General features: G+C 42.8%; 2 protein-coding genes across 2 annotated transcripts in view; one reads left to right on the top strand and one right to left on the bottom strand.

Moving 5' to 3' along the window:
* LOC145876009 (E3 ubiquitin/ISG15 ligase TRIM25-like) overlaps positions 1–3,199 on the bottom strand; it is a 3,996-nt gene extending 797 nt beyond the window's left edge. The window contains exons 1-2 of the mRNA XM_082971779.1: positions 2,506–3,199; positions 1–2,073 (exon numbers count right to left, since the gene is read on the bottom strand). The exon at positions 1–2,073 is cut by the window's left edge and continues 797 nt beyond it. Coding sequence (XP_082827905.1) covers positions 1,900–2,073; positions 2,506–3,102 — 771 coding nt within the window. The 5' untranslated portion in view covers positions 3,103–3,199 and the 3' untranslated portion in view covers positions 1–1,899. The remainder of the gene's footprint in view (positions 2,074–2,505) is intronic.
* Positions 3,200–12,714: 9,515 nt separating this feature from the next.
* Positions 12,715–17,500, top strand: part of LOC145876010 (tripartite motif-containing protein 16) — a 9,106-nt gene continuing 4,320 nt past the window's right edge. Inside the window, exons 1-2 of the mRNA XM_082971780.1 lie at positions 12,715–13,362; positions 13,795–13,890. Of these exons, the coding sequence (XP_082827906.1) occupies positions 12,766–13,362; positions 13,795–13,890 (693 nt within the window). The 5' untranslated portion in view covers positions 12,715–12,765. The remainder of the gene's footprint in view (positions 13,363–13,794; positions 13,891–17,500) is intronic.

A 17,500-nucleotide genomic window follows, 5' to 3' on the forward strand; every position in this document is an offset into this window, starting at 1 on the left:
CTTCTGACCCAATCTTTCCTTTTGTCTACCAAGGTTAGATCAACAACAGGATCTGGGAGTAACCATGGAGGAACATCCCCTATCACCACAGAAAAGGGCCAACCTCCAACTCCCTGAAACTACTCTCATCAGCAAGCTTTCCAACTGTCCAACCAAAACCACTGCCTTGTCTACTAGTATATTCCCAACAGTCATCTAGAACAGTAGCAGTGGGATGCTCAACCTCACAGCCTTTCAACCCAATAAGCTAATGACAATTTATTACGTCGTATATCTAAAGGCATCTCACCTGCCTCAACTGGACTATAATATAAATCCATGATATTATGGGATACAAAATGGGAAAAGGGGAAATTATGATAATACTAAAAAAACACCCTTCTAACTAACCCTACACTCATTAAAACCCACTACCCCATTCCACTACTTTGACCCTATCTGCTCCTGCACCAGGCCAACTAACCCTACACTCATTAAAACCCACTACCCCATTCCACTACTTTGACCCTATCTGCTCCTGCACCAGGCCAACTAACCCTACACTCATTAAAACCCACTACCCCATTCCACTACTTTGACCCTATCGGCTCCTGCACCAGGCCAACTAACCCTACACTCATTAAAACCCACTACCCCATTCCACTACTTTGACCCTATCTGCTCCTGCACCAGGCCAACTAACCCTACACTCATTAAAACCCACTACCCCCATTCCACTACTTTGACCCTATCTGCTCCTGCACCAGGCCAACTAACCCTACACTCATTAAAACCCACTACCCCATTCCACTACTTTGACCCTATCTGCTCCTGCACCAGGCCAACTAACCCTACACTCATTAAAACCCCACTACCCCATTCCACTACTTTGACCCTATCTGCTCCTGCACCAGGCCAACTAACCCTACACTCATTAAAACCCACTACCCCATTCCACTACTTTGACCCTATCTGCTCCTGCACCAGGCCAACTAACCCTACACTCATTAAAACCCACTACCCCATTCCACTACTTTGACCCTATCTGCTCCTGCACCAGGCCAACTAACCCTACACTCATTAAAACCCACTACCCCATTCCACTACTTTGACCCTATCTGCTCCTGCACCAGGCCAACTAACCCTACACTCATTAAAACCCACTACCCCCATTCCACTACTTTGACCCTATCTGCTCCTGCACCAGGCCAACTAACCCTACACTCATTAAAACCCACTACCCCATTCCACTACTTTGACCCTATCTGCTCCTGCACCAGGCCAACTAACCCTACACTCATTAAAACCCACTACCCCATTCCACTACTTTGACCCTATCTGCTCCTGCACCAGGCCAACTAACCCTACACTCATTAAAACCCACTACCCCATTCCACTACTTTGACCCTATCAGCTCCTGCACCAGGCCAACTAACCCTACACTCATTAAAACCCACTACCCCCATTCCACTACTTTGACCCTATCTGCTCCTGCACCAGGCCAACTAACCCTACACTCATTAAAACCCACTACCCCATTCCACTAATTTGACCCTATCTGCTCCAGCACCAGGCCAACTAACCCTACACTCATTAAAACCCACTACCCCATTCCACTACTTTGACCCTATCTGCTCCTGCACCAGGCCAACGGCCTGGGAGGACAGGACACCACCACTCAACACACCCTGGAACTCTTCTGAAGTCAAATCTAGTATGACCAAATACACTAAGAAGCCAACCTTACTGAAGCATATATCACTGGTTGGCCCATCCCTCTGTGCTGTCACAGATCTACTACTCACAGGGATCCTCTCAGGATCCCTCAGCCTTGACCCATCCTCCTCTACTTTCTTCACTGCCTCAGCAGTGACAACCTGTTCCCAACAGTGGGGTCAGTGGGATTGGATAGGGGCCCCTCTACCTCTCTCTCTCTCTCTCTCTCTGACTGGAGGAGACAGGTGAAATGGTGTGTCTCCTCTGGTCAACAATACTCACCTTGAAAGACTCCACAGCCTGTTGGAGCTCCTTCAGCTCCTTCTCTCTCTCCTGGAATCTCTGCTGGACCTTCTGCTGACTCATCCCCAGCTGCCTCTGTGGAGAATCACTCTTCAATGAGCTATCAAGCTTTATTAGTCCAGTAGATCAATAGTATAGTAATGTGACATAGGGCCCATAGAGAGGAAGGTCTAAAAAATGGATGGTCCATTTCCTAAATGATATTTATTTGTTGCTATGTGAATGATTATAGTTTTTATGGTAGGACTACATGAATCAACAGGTTGAGACTGAACTTTGGACTCATAAAAGGCCATTCAGAATGATAATAGTGTTTGACATTATAAAATGGTGATACATCTGGAGAATCTGGGTTGACATATCAATATACTCAAGGTTTGTGTTCATATTTGTTCTGCTGAGGATCTATTTCATTTCAATGATCTCATATTCAAACAGCCTTAGTTCCTACTGTATCTTTAATTCTTTGTTTATCAGACAGTCACCAACAAGTTGTTCTGGTCTTACCTGTTTCTCAGTCCTCTCTGCTGCAGCTGACACTGTATCATGGCCTTTATGTTCATCCATCACACACTGATAACAGATACCCTGCTGATCGGTACGACAGTAAACCTCCAGCAGTTTGTCATGATGAGAGCAGATCTTCTCCTGTAGTTGTGCGGTGGCTTTGACCAGCTTGTGCTTCTTCAAAGCAGGAGATTCGTAGTGAGATTGGAGGTGAGTCTCACAGTAAGAGGCCAGACACGTCAGACAGGACATGAGGGCTTTCTGCTTTCTGGTCCCAGTGCAGAAATCACACGCCACATCTCTAGGTCCAGCATAGCACAGAGCAGGAGGGGGAGCAGCCTGGAGTCCTGTCTTCTTCAGTTTCTCCACCACCTCAGCCAACATGTTATTTTTCCTCAGATTAGGCCTTGGAGTGAAGGTCTGTCTGCACTGAGGACAGCTATAGACCCCTTTCAGAACATCCTGATCCCAGCAGCCCTCAATACAGCTCCTACAGTAACTGTGTCCACAGGGGATGGCGACTGGTTCCTTCAGTAGATCCAGACAGACAGAACAACAGAACTGGTCCTGGTCCAGCAGAACTCCCTGTTGAGCCATTTGGACGGTTGTTCACTCTCACACAGACAGACGACACAGAGACTCAGATCAGTTTCGTTTCCTCAGAAGAGAGTTTGTGAAGGGGGATGGACTTCCTGGTTCTGCCAGAGGGGTGGGGTTAGAGGGAGGCAGGAAGAGAGAGAGGAACTGCATGCAACATCAAGAGGGAGACAAATAGTCTTGTTCCAATAGAGCCTTTAACATGGAACAAATGACATAATGAATCTTAAAATGTGAGTTGTTAGAATATATGAAGGGTAACAGTTTTCTATGAAGTACGTATGTATCATTATTTTAATCACCTTTATAATGCCTTATAAATCAATAAGTCCTGAGGAGGTGTGATATATGGCTATTATACAGTACCGCGGCTAAGGGCTGTTCTTAGACAAGACACAACACGGATTGAGAATTATCTAACACTTTCAACAATACAATCACATTTTATTTCATTGGTTTCATACACATATTTATCAGATGTTATTGTGGGTGAAGTGAAATGCTTGTGTTCCCAGCTCACAGAGGGCAAATCTAAAAAGTCAATGAAAATATTAGGACAAGCAATGATATATATATATATATATATACACTGTGTACTGTGATGTGATGCATAGACAATTTGGAGTACATCTGTAGTATATCTGAAGAATAGTAGATGTACAGTAGTAGTTATATAGGATGAACCATGACTGGAATACAGTATATACATATGAAGTGGACAGCAGTAGTTATATAGGATGAACCATGACTAGAATACAGTATATACATATGAAGTGGACAGCAGTAGTTATATAGGATGAACCATGACTAGAATACAGTATATACATATGAAGTAGACAGCAGTAGTTATATAGGATGAACCATGACTAGAATACAGTATATACATATGAAGTGGACAGCAGTAGTTATATAGGATGAACCAGGACTAGAATACAGTATATACATATGAAGTGGACAGCAGTAGTTATATAGGATGAACCATGACTAGAATACAGTATATACATATGAAGTGGACAGCAGTAGTTATATAGGATGAACCAGGACTAGAATACAGTATATACATATGAAGTGGACAGCAGTAGTTATATAGGATGAACCAGGACTAGAATACAGTATATACATATGAAGTGGACAGCAGTAGTTATATAGGATGAACCATGACTAGAATACAGTATATACATATGAAGTGGACAGCAGTAGTTATATAGGATGAACCATGACTAGAATACAGTATATACATATGAAGTGGACAGCAGTAGTTATATAGGATGAACCATGACTAGAATACAGTATATACATATGAAGTGGACAGCAGTAGTTATATAGGATGAACCAGGACTAGAATACAGTATATACATTTTTATTTATTTCACCTTTATTTAACCAGGTAGGCAAGTTGAGAACAAGTTCTCATTTACAATTGCGACCTGGCCAAGATAAAGCAAAGCAGTTCGACAACATACAACAACATAGAGTTACACATGGAGTAAAACAAACATACAGTCAATAATACAGTAAAAAAAATAAGTCTATATACAATGTGAGCAAATGAGGTGAGATAAGGGAGGTAAAGGCAAAAAGGCCATGGTGGCAAAGTAAATACAATATAGCAAGTAAAACACTGGAATGGTAGATATGTAGTGGAAGAAAGTGCAAAGTAGACATAGAAATAATGGGGTGCAAAGGAGCAAAATAAATTTATAAATAAATAAATAAATACATTAGGGGAAGAAGTAGTTGGGCTAAATTATAGATGGGCTATGTACAGGTGCAGTGATCTGGGAGCTGCTCTGACAGCTGGTGCTTAAAGCTAGTGAGGGAGATATGTGTTTCCAGTTTCAGAGATTTTTGTAGTTCGTTCCAGTCATTGGCAGCAGAGAACTGGAAGGAGAGACGGCCAAAGGAGGAAATTGCTTTGTGGGTGACCAGAGAGATCCCTGACCTTATCTTCTCTCAAGAAGATGTCTGGTAGGCCCATTTAAATACCTTTTTTGGACATTTCAAGATAGCAGATGTTTGAGTTGGGTCTATTAACACAGCTCTGAGTTGTTATTATTATTATTTTATTTTTTTTGACAAAATGAGCACTCCTGGAAGTGACAGATTTTGACTCATATTGAGTGATAAGACTGAGCTATTTAAAAACACTTTTTCAACATTTCAAGATAGCAGTTAGTTCAGTTTGATCTTATTAAAGACAGCTGTATATTATTTTTTTTGACCAAAAAATATTCTATGTTCACGCCCACTTTTTTTGCACTATGTTTGAAGGCTGTCAACTTCTTGTCAGGGGGAGAATCACTTAGCCTTTCAACTAATTTTGAAATGATAGGATGCCTATTTAAAAACACTTTTTCAACATTTCAAGATAGCAGTTAGTTCAGTTTGATCTTATTAAAGACAGCTGTATCATTTTTTTAATTCATTTTGACATATTGTTTGGGACCACTTTTTTTGCTCTGTTTGAAGGCTGTCAGCTTCTTCTCAGGAAGAGAATCACTTAGCCTTTCGACTAATTTTGGGTTAGATGGACTAATTTTGGGTTAGTTCTCTCAAGAAGAGTCCTAATATCTCTATCGGTCGCCCCAGCGTGAGTTCCTAATATCTCTATCGGTCGCCCCAGCGTGAGTTCCTAATATCTCTATCGGTCGCCCCAGCGTGAGTTCCTAATATCTCTATCGGTCGCCCCAGCGTGAGATCCTAATATCTCTATCGGTCGCCCCAGCGTGAGTTCCTAATATCTCTATCGGTCGCCCCAGCGTGAGTTCCTAATATCTCTATCGGTCGCCCCAGCGTGAGTTCCTAATATCTCTATCGGTCGCCCCAGCGTGAGTTCCTAATATCTCTATCGGTCGCCCCAGCGTGAGTTCCTAATATCTCTATCGGTCGCCCCAGCGTGAGTTCCTAATATCTCTATCGGTCGCCCCAGCGTGAGTTCCTAATATCTCTATCGGTCGCCCCAGCGTGAGATCCTAATATCTCTATCGGTCGCCCCAGCGTGAGTTCCTAATATCTCTATCGGTCGCCCCAGCGTGAGTTCCTAATATCTCTATCGGTCGCCCCAGCGTGAGTTCCTAATATCTCTATCGGTCGCCCCAGCGTGAGTTCCTAATATCTCTATCGGTCGCCCCAGCGTGAGTTCCTAAGATCTCTATCGGTCGCCCCAGCGTGAGTTCCTAAGATCTCTATCGGTCGCCCCAGCGTGAGTTCCTAATATCTCTATCGGTCGCCCCAGCGTGAGTTCCTAATATCTCTATCGGTCGCCCCAGCGTGAGTTCCTAATATCTCTATCGGTCGCCCCAGCGTGAGTTCCTAATATCTCTATCGGTCGCCCCAGCGTGAGTTCCTAATATCTCTATCGGTCGCCCCAGCGTGAGTTCCTAATATCTCTATCGGTCGCCCCAGCGTGAGTTCCTAAGATCTCTATCGGTCGCCCCAGCGTGAGTTCCTAATATCTCTATCGTTCGCCCCAGCGTGAGTTCCTAATATCTCTATCGGTCGCCCCAGCGTGAGTTCCTAATATCTCTATCGGTCGCCCCAGCGTGAGTTCCTAATATCTCTATCGGTCGCCCCAGCGTGAGTTCCTAATATCTCTATCGGTCGCCCCAGCGTGAGTTCCTAATATCTCTATCGGTCGCCCCAGCGTGAGTTCCTAATATCTCTATCGGTCGCCCCAGCGTGAGTTCCTAATATCTCTATCGGTCGCCCCAGCGTGAGTTCCTAATATCTCTATCGGTCGCCCCAGCGTGAGTTCCTAATATCTCTATCGGTCGCCCCAGCGTGAGTTCCTAATATCTCTATCGGTCGCCCCAGCGTGAGTTCCTAATATCTCTATCGGTGGCCCCAGCGTGAGTTCCTAATATCTCTATCGGTCGCCCCAGCGTGAGTTCCTAATATCTCTATCGGTCGCCCCAGGGTGAGTTCCTAATATCTCTATCGGTCGCCCCTAGTGAGTTCCTAATATCTCTATCGGTCGCCCCAGCGTGAGGTCCTAATATCTCTATCGGTCGCCCCAGCGTGAGTTCCTAATATCTCTATCGGTCGCCCCAGCGTGAGTTCCTAATATCTCTATCGGTCGCCCCAGGGTGAGTTCCTAATATCTCTATCGGTCGCCCCAGCGTGAGTTCCTAATATCTCTATCGGTCGCCCCAGCGTGAGTTCCTAATATCTCTATCGGTCGCCCCAGCGTGAGTTTTTTATACTCGTGATGTTAGAATGTTCTCTCCATTCCAGAATGTGATTGTTACGTCACAGTGCATTTAATCCGCGCTGCCCTCAAACCAAAGCACGCAGACTGTTTTTATTTATAGGCTGTTTTCAAACTTCAATTTCAAATGTTTTTCTTAACAAGTTTTTATTTTCTAAGAACAGTTTGAATTGAGGTGTGTTCCGCCTACCTCATTCATTCACATAAAAATAGTCCTTTTTTTTTTTACTTTTGCGGACAATTTAATTTTTGGGACATTTCTGACCGGGACAAAATTCCCCAAGCATTTTCCAATTGTTTGTGCAGTTCAAGTCTGCAGACATTTGCTCATCTCCCGTCAGAACAGGATCTGCACACGTGTTGACATTTTCCATCTGTTGCCCTCATTGTTTTCCTTACTAATAATAACTTTGGAAATGTGTGCGTTTCTATCAAAGTAAGTGCATTATTACGTATGTCGTTTCTATTGTAGCATAATAGATTTGTGTATATTCTTTATAACCGCGGACACGTGAGGTAACGTTACTCATTTTATACCCTTTATGGTGTTATATTCAATCGTGCTTAGGTAGCTAGCTACATTTTTCTATCAGCTCTGTAAAACAATGCTAATTGCGTCAGAGAAGTATTATCTTGTGTTGTATTTTGAAGCTACATGGCCTTATGACTCCCTAGTGGCGCAGCGGTCAAAGGCACTGCACATCAGTGCTAGAGACGTCACTACAGACTCCCTGGTTCAAATCCAGGCTGTATCACAACTGGCTGTGATTGGGAGTCCCATAGGGAGTCCCATTGGGTAGCCTGGTCCTCGGAGGCGTACCAGCGACCAGATGCGCTGCGCAGGCATCCTCCTACCATGCTGGATGCCCGCTCTAGCACGGCACCTGCGAGGGGCTGGAATAATGCGCACCGGACTGTGCGTGCGTATGGGTGAGAGAGTGCGCTCCTCAGCGAAACATGGCGCTCTCCACCTCATACGCTCCTCCATATAACCACGGGTAGCTGGCTAAAAAATTTACAAAAAAAAAATTTGAAAAAAAAAAACGGGTAGCTGGCTTCCGGCTCTTCCTAGGCCAAACTACCCGTGTGCCCCCCCCAAAAAAAATTATTGGGGGTGCCTCTCGTGCTTCAACGCCAGTCGTGTCCCTCGGAAACGTTCCCGGTCCATACCAGCCTTACTCCATGGGCCTTCTCCGGCCATAACCTGCTCCCAAGTCCATCTCTCCCGTTTGTCCAAATCAAAATTCCTCTGCTGCTTGGTCCTGGTTTGGTGGGAGATTCTGTCAGGGATTTCTTCGTCGGAGGACGATATGGCGAAATCATCATCGGAAAATGAGGACCAATATGCAGCAGAGTTGAGATGGTTCATTTTGAACTTTTAATAAATTCCAAAACGAACATACAAAATAACAAAAACGAACGCACGATACACTGACAGTCCTGTTATGTTTACACACACTAAACACGGAACAATCTCCCACAAATACACAGACAAACACACCCAACTAATATAGGACTTCCAATCAAAGGCAACACCACACAGCTGCCTTCAATTGGAAGTCCATCCCAATTAACTCAACATAGAAACAGATCAACCAGACTACACATAGAAATACATCAACATAGACCATAACTCAAAACCCAAAAATAATAAATCAAACGCCCTCCTAACTAACACACCACCCTGAACCACATAAAACAAATACCCGCTGCCACGTCCTGACCAAACTAAAATGACAATTAACCCTTATACTGGCCAGGACGTGACACATCTTGTCTTTTATTATCTTCGGTTTCTGTGGGGCAAAAGAATGCATGGCTGCGCGCTGAAACTAATCTCGGATAACTTTCCATTTCTAGAAAGTGTTTTACCTAATTATTTCGATCAATGGTGAGCTCACCCCGTGATGTGATTAATTATTCATAGTATTTTGCTATTAGCTAATTCATATTGTAGTTTACGTCAGCCGAGAGTTAGAAAATATGACTGCTTGTGTTGGGTCAATCTTTCTTCAGTTAGCGCTACGACAAATGTAGCCTACATTTTTTCCGGTTAGGATGATTGTGTTGTGCTATATATATATATATATATATACTTCTGTGAATATCTGAACCATTTGAATCCAAAAATAAACTGCTCACATTCAGGAGATAAACTTTGTAAGGACTGTGTGTGTTTTTGTGTAAATAGTTTCTGAAAAAAGTGTGTCCAGCTCAAACGCTGATTGTTGCGTCATTGGAAACTGTCCGTTGTAAACGAGTGTTCTAAATGAGTGTTCTAAAGAGTGTTCTAAACGAGGGTTCTAAATGAGGGTTCTAAACGAGGGTTCTAAACGAGCGTTCTAAAGAGCGTTCTAAATGAGTGCGTCCAGCTCAAACGCTGATTGTTGCGTCATTGTAAAGTGTCCGTTGTAACGGGGTTCCAACCTACTAATCAACCCGCTTCAGGGACTGTAGAACGGCTGGTATGAATAATAACAATGGCTGGGTTGATGGGCACTTCAGTGAGTTGGAGCCTTTGATTGCCCTGCCTCTGGGAGCCTGTCGACTTGTTACATGATTACTGAGTGAAAGAGAGCCTATGAAAGTTTTCATGGAGGGTGGGGGACCCCTGGTGGCTGAACCTGAGATCAATGAGAGAACTTGTCAGAAAAAAACGACAGAGTCCCACTTCTCTGTCATTGTACAAAGTAGAGAGTGGGGAAAAATGTGTAAAAATGTATACAGAGGCTCTTGAATTTGTCATAAAAAAATAAAAATAGTGAAAAAGGATTAAAATAAAGTTCCAACAGTACATGAGATGATCAGACTGAACCAACTGCTATCTTAAAATGTTTATTCAGTTAGAAAACAGGATGTATTACATAAAGTTATCACAAAATTAAAGTTATCACACAATTAAATAATAAATCCTCACTCACACAGACAAACATGGCTTCATTATTGTTCACAGTTTATTATCATAGTTTCTCACAGATCCTGGCTTCCACTGTTAGAATGGCTGAGCGAGAGGAGGTGGGGCTTTTTTCATAGCCTGAGAGAGAGAGAGACATTCAGTTTTACTAGAGGGGTTGGGTGCGCCCCCTGTTGGCTGAACCCGGGTGGGAGGTTCCCCCTTAGCAAGCAATGGACCCCAGCACACCACTGAAGCCATTAAGAACTATATTCAAAAACACACCTGGTAACCTGTTCAATCACCAGGCACACGGCTCAACATAGTTCAATGACAGAGACTGTGGACTTAGAATAATTTTGGGTAAAAAAAAAAAAACATTGTGAAAATTAATAAAATAAAGTTGCAGCTGTCTTTGATATGCTCAAAATTAACTAACTGCTATCTTGAAATGTAGAGAAAGTGTTTTAAAATAGGCATCCTATCATTTGAAAATTAGTTGAAAGGCTAAGTGATTCTCCTCCTGACAAGAAGTTGACAGCCTTCAAACATAGTGCAAAAAAAGTGGGCGTGAACATAGAATATTTTTGGGTCAAAAAAAATAATATACAGCTGTCTTTAATAAGATCAAACTGAACTAACTGGCATCTTGAAATGTTGAAAAAGTGTTTTTAAATAGCTCAGTCTTATCACTCAATATGAGTCAAAATCTGTCACTTCCAGGAGTGCTCCTTTTGTCAAAAATGAAAAAATGAAAAAAATAACAACTCACAGCTGTGTTAATAGACCCAACTCAAACATCTGCTATCTTGAAATGTCCAAAAAAGGTATTTAAATGGGCCTACCAGACATCTTCTTGAGAGAAGATAAGGCCAGGGATCTCTCTGGTCACCCACAAAGCCATTTCCTCCTTTGGCCGTCTCTCCTTCCAGTTCTCTGCTGCCAATGACTGGAACGAACTACAAAAATCTCTGAAACTGGAAACACATATCTCCCTCACTAGCTTTAAGCACCAGCTGTCAGAGCAGCTCACAGATCACTGCACCTGTACATAGCCCATCTATAATTTAGCCCAACTACCTCTTCCCCTAATGTATTTATTTATTTATTTATAAATTTATTTTGCTCCTTTGCACCCCATTATTTCTATGTCTACTTTGCACTTTCTTCCACTACAAATCTACCATTCCAGAGTTTTACTTGCTATATTGTACTTACTTTGCCACCATGGCCTTTTTGCCTTTACCTCCCTTATTTCACTTCATTTGCTCACATTGTATATAGACTTATTTTTTTACTGTATTATTGACTGTATGTTTGTTTTACTCCATGTGTAACTCTGTGTTGTTGTTTGTTGTCGAACTGCTTTGCTTTATCTTGGCCAGGTCGCAATTGTAAATGAGAACTTGTTCTCAACTTGCCTACCTGGTTAAATAAAGGTGAAATAAATACAAATGTATATACTGTATTCCAGTCCTGGTTCATCCTATATAACTACTGCTGTCCACTTCATATGTATATACTGTATTCTAGTCCTGGTTCATCCTATATAACTACTGCTGTCCACTTCATATGTATATACTGTATTCCAGTCCTGGTTCATCCTATATAACTACTGCTGTCCACTTCATATGTATATACTGTATTTTAGTCATGGTTCATCCTATATAACTACTGCTGTCTACTTCATATGTATATACTGTATTCTAGTCCTGGTTCATCCTATATAACTACTGCTGTCCACTTCATATGTATATACTGTATTCTAGTCATGGTTCATCCTATATAACTACTACTGTACATCTACTATTCTTCAGATATACTACAGATGTACTCCAAATTGTCTATGCATCACATCACAGTACACAGTGTGTATATATATATATATATATCATTGCTTGTCCTAATATTTTCATTGACTTTTTAGATTTGCCCTCTGTGAGCTGGGAACACAAGCATTGTTAGATATTACTGCACTGTTGGAGCCAGGAACACAAGCATTGTTAGATATTACTGCACTGTTGGAGCTGGGAACACAAGCATTTCACTTCACCCACAATAACATCTGATAAATATGTGTATGAAACCAATAAAATAAAATGTGATTGTATTGTTGAAAGTGTTAGATAATTCTCAATCTGTGTTGTGTCTTGTCTAAGAACAGCCCTTAGCCGTGGTTCTGTATAATAACCATATATCACACCTCCTCAGGACTTATAGATTTATAAGGCATTATAAAGGTGATTAAAATAATGATACATACGTACTTCATAGAAAACTGTTACCCTTCATATATTCTAACAACTCACATTTTAAGATTCATTATGTCATTTGTTCCATGTTAAAGGCTCTAACATTGGAACAAAACTATTTGTCTCCCTCTTGATGTTGCATGCAGTTCCTCTCTCTCTTCCTCCCTCCCTCTAACCCCTCCCTCCCTCTAACCCCACCCCTCTGGCAGAACCAGGAAATCCCTCCCCCTCCCACAAACTCTCTTCTGAGGAAACGAAACTGATCTGAGTCTCTGTCTCGTCAGTCTGTGTGAGAGTGAACAACCGTCCAAATGGCTCAACAGGGAGTTCTGCTGGACCAGGACCAGTTCTGTTGTTCTGTCTGTCTGGATCTACTGAAGGAACCAGTCACCATCCCCTGTGGACACAGTTACTGTAGAATCTGTATTGAGGGCTGCTGGGATCAGGATGTTCTGAAAGGGGTCTATAGCTGTCCTCAGTGCAGAGAGACCTTCACTCCAAGGCCTAATCTGAGGAAAAATAACATGTTGGCTGAGCTGGTGGAGAAACTGAAGAAGACAGGACTCCAGGCTGCTCCCCCTCCTGCTCTGTGCTATGCTGGACCTAGAGATGTGGCGTGTGATTTCTGCACTGGGACCAGAAAGCAGAAAGCCCTCATGTCCTGTCTGGCGTGTCTGGCCTCTTACTGTGAGACTCACCTCCAATCTCACTACGAATCTCCTGCTTTGAAGAGGCACAAGCTGGTCAAAGCCACCGCACAACTACAGGAGAAGATCTGCTCTCATCATGACAAACTGTTGGAGGTTTACTGTCGTACCGATCAGCAGTGTATCTGTCTGATGTGTACAATGGACGAACATAAAGGCCATGATACAGTGTCAGCTGCAGCAGAGAGGACTGAGAAACAGGTAAGACCAGAACAACTTGTTGGTGACTGTCTGATAAACAAAGAATTAAAGATACAGTAGGAACTAAGGCTGTTTGAATATGAGATCATTCAAATGAAATGAATCCTCAGCAGAACAAATATGAACACAAACCTTGAGTATATTGATATGTCAACCCAGATTCTCCAGATGTATCACCATTTTATAATGTCAAACACTATTATCATTCTGAATGCCCTTTTATGAGTCCAAAGTTCAGTCTCAACCCCTTGATACATGTAGTCCTACCATAAAAACTATAATCATTCACATAGCAACAAATAAATATCATTTAGTAAATGGACCATCCATTTTTTAGACCTTCCTCTCTATGGGCCCTATGTCACATTACTATACTATTGATCTACTGGACTAATAAAGCTTGATAGCTCATTGAAGAGTGATTCTCCACAGAGGCAGCTGGGGATGAGTCAGCAGAAGGTCCAGCAGAGATTCCAGGAGAGAGAGAAGGAGCTGAAGGAGCTCCAACAGGCTGTGGAGTCTCTCAAGGTGAGTATTGTTGACCAGAGGAGACACACCATTTCACCTGTCTCCTCCAGTCAGAGAGAGAGGTAGAGGGGCCCCTATCCAATCCCACTGACCCCACTGTTGGGAACAGGTTGTCACTGCTGAGGCAGTGAAGAAAGTAGAGGAGGATGGGTCAAGGCTGAGGGATCCTGAGAGGATCCCTGTGAGTAGTAGATCTGTGACAGCACAGAGGGACAGGCCAACGAGTGATATATGCTTCAGTAAGGTTGGCTTCTTAGTGTTCATAGCAAATGGTTATCAACTGTACCGCAGAAATGGAATGTAAATCACAGAACAAAAATATGTTGTTTTGGTGGCAGCTGCAGAGAAGTATTTGGTCATACTAGATTTGACTTCAGAAGAGTTCCAGGGTGTGTTGAGTGGTGGTGTCCCGTCCTCCCAGGTCGTTGGCCTGGTGCAGGAGCAGATAGGGTCAAAGTAGTGGAATGGGGTAGTGGGTTTTAATGAGTCTAGGGTTAGTTGGCCTGGTGCAGGAGCAGATAGGGTCAAAGTAGTGGAATGGGGGTAGTGGGTTTTAATGAGTGTAGGGTTAGTTGGCCTGGTGCAGGAGCAGATAGGGTCAAAGTAGTGGAATGGGGTAGTGGGTTTTAATGAGTGTAGGGTTAGTTGGCCTGGTGCAGGAGCAGATAGGGTCAAAGTAGTGGAATGGGGTAGTGGGTTTTAATGAGTGTAGGGTTAGTTGGCCTGGTGCAGGAGCAGATAGGGTCAAAGTAGTGGAATGGGGTAGTGGGTTTTAATGAGTGTAGGGTTAGTTGGAGTGGTGCAGGAGCAGATAGGGTCAAAGTAGTGGAATGGGGTAGTGGGTTTTAATGAGTGTAGGGTTAGTTGGCATGGTGCAGGAGCAGATAGGGTCAAAGTAGTGGAATGGGGGTAGTGGGTTTTAATGAGTGTAGGGTTAGTTGGCCTGGTGCAGGAGCAGATAGGGTCAAAGTAGTGGAATGGGGTAGTGGGTTTTAATGAGTGTAGGGTTAGTTGGCCTGGTGCAGGAGCAGATAGGGTCAAAGTAGTGGAATGGGGTAGTGGGTTTTAATGAGTGTAGGGTTAGTTAGAAGGATGTTTTTTAGTATTATCATAATTTCCCCTTTTCCCGTTTTGTATCCCATAATATCATGGATTTATATTATAGTCCAGTTGAGGCAGGTGAGATGCCTTTGGATATACGACGTAATAAATTGTCATTAGCTTATTGGGTTGAAAGGCTGTGAGGTTGAGCATCCCACTGCTACTGTTCTAGATGACTGTTGGGAATATACTAGTAGACAAGGCAGTGGTTTTGGTTGGACAGTTGGAAAGCTTGCTGATGAGAGTAGTTTCAGGGAGTTGGAGGTTGGCCCTTTCTGTGGTGATAGGGGATGTTCCTCCATGGTTACTCCCAGATCCTGTTGTTGATCTAACCTTGGTAGACAAAAGGAAAAGATTGGGTCAGAAGTCAGTGATAAAGGGAAACTGGTTGACAATTACATTGGTAGAAGTTGTTATGCTTTTTTACCTCTTTTCACAGATGGATCCAAGGGCCCAGATAGTGGGCCCACAGGAGCAGGTGTTTACCTTCCTGAATGTGATGTGCAGATATGTAGAAGACTAACAGATGAACTGTCAGTGTACTCAGTTGAACTGTTGGTGATAATAGTTGTCCTCCAGTGGGTGGAGGACGTACAACCTGTTAGAATTATAGTATCCTCAGATTCTCTGTCTGTATTGAATAGTTTATCATCTGGTAAATCTATTAGGAGTGACCTACTATTGGAGGTATTAATGTTATTATGGAGAATTGAGAGAATGGGTCTAGTAGTGAGATTCTGCTGGGTCCCAGCACATTCAGGTGTGGAATGGAATGAAATTGTAGACTAGTTAGCTAAAATAACTTTAAAACAAGATATAATACATATTAATGTTCCACTGGGTACAGGTGAGGACAAATGTGAGATCAGAGACATTTTGATAGATGTGTGGCAGAAGAGATGGGACTCTGAGCACAAGGGATGTGAGATGGGACTCTGAGCATTTATATGCCCTCCAAAGAAAGGTCGGTGGACCAAGGTTCATAGGTCAGATTAGGAAGGAAGAGGTGGTGTTTCCTCGATTGTGTTTAGGACATTGTACATTGAACTGGTCCTTCCATCTGGTTGGCAGCATGTGAATGGTTTGTGTCTGGAGGGTATTGTCAATGAAACGGTGGAGCATGTGTTGTTATATTGTTGTAAGGATGTTGAAGAGAGGGAAAGATTGAAGTGTAGGGTCATTGAGGTTGGATGGGGTTGGATGGGGGGTTGGAAGGGATTTGGGGGATGGGGGAGGGTCTATTAGAAGTTAGTAGGGATCTTTTTTATTTTCTCAGAAGTACTGAGTTAGGTAGGAGGATTTAGAAATGGTGTAAACCGTGATTGAACACACTCCAGCACAGTAGGAGGCGCCACGCTCCTTTAACGTTGGTTTGAGGACCGCCATTATACCATAGAAGAAGAAGAAGTTGGTAACGTGAGGTTTTGTCGTTCGTAAAGAGTGCAGCTATTCTTTTGCCTATTTTCCAAATGTATTTTGTCATGGTGGGAGGGTTTGTTTATCGGTTTCCTCTGTTTATCGGTTAGAGTTGAGGAGGGAGTAGGGTAGTTTGATGTCCTCAACCGAGTGGAGAAGAAACGCTGTCTCTTCAGGTGCGTTGTGGAGAATGGTGTGGAGGAATTATTGATCCTGGTCGGTGAACAGGTGGGAGAGGAACATATACACTCTGTATCCAGAATGAACAAGGCGGTGGTTGTGGTAATGTAAAAGGTGAGTCTTGTTACCCGGCTAGTTACCAGTATGATTTATGTGAGGGGTTGTGTTGGTGCTGATTTCGACAAGAGTAGTGGTGTCTAATCTGCCTCCGTTTATTACCACCGAACAGATCCGTAAAGAGTTGGTTCGTTTTGCTAAATGTGGAAGTGTTTTTCTGAACGAAATTCAAGGTTAAACAGGGGAGGGGTGGTACACAGGGTTTGTTAGCACAGAGGAGCCCAGTGATATAATATTATATATATATAATATTACTATATGTCCCAGCTGTTTGCTGTGGTTTTGAAGTAATTCTCTTCCAGCCCGCGTTAACCTTGTAGGTTTACCTCAGGTAACTGATTATTAACTAACCTTATTTTATTTGTTTCTAAATGGCTGCTGGGTAATATGATAATCGTTGAAATCTGTTGGTTCGTAGACATCAAATCGAGAGAATGCTGCGCAGGTTCACTGAGTTGTAAACCTAATGGATAGGTGGAGATCATTGATTTGTAGCTCTGACTCAGTTGCTACCTCAGATTATGAGCCTATCAAGTGTGGTGAATGAGGTATGTAGTTCCCACAGAAGACCACAGGGAGGAGCAAAGAGAGATATAAACCCATACAGTTTATCTCTTTAAATACCCTGAACCTAACAATCAATCTAATGTATTTATAAAGACCTTTTTTACATCAGCAGATGTCACAAAGTGCTGTACAGAAACTCTAACCCTACGTATAACCTGTTTTATCCTGAACCCTAATTCTAGGGTAGGGTAGCCTAGAACCCCTTTAGAAACTATTATAGTAATAATAT

This window comes from Salmo salar, unplaced genomic scaffold (assembly GCF_965601325.2).
Source record: "Salmo salar unplaced genomic scaffold, fSalSal1 ptg000424l, whole genome shotgun sequence".
Taxonomy (NCBI): Eukaryota; Metazoa; Chordata; class Actinopteri; order Salmoniformes; family Salmonidae; genus Salmo; species Salmo salar.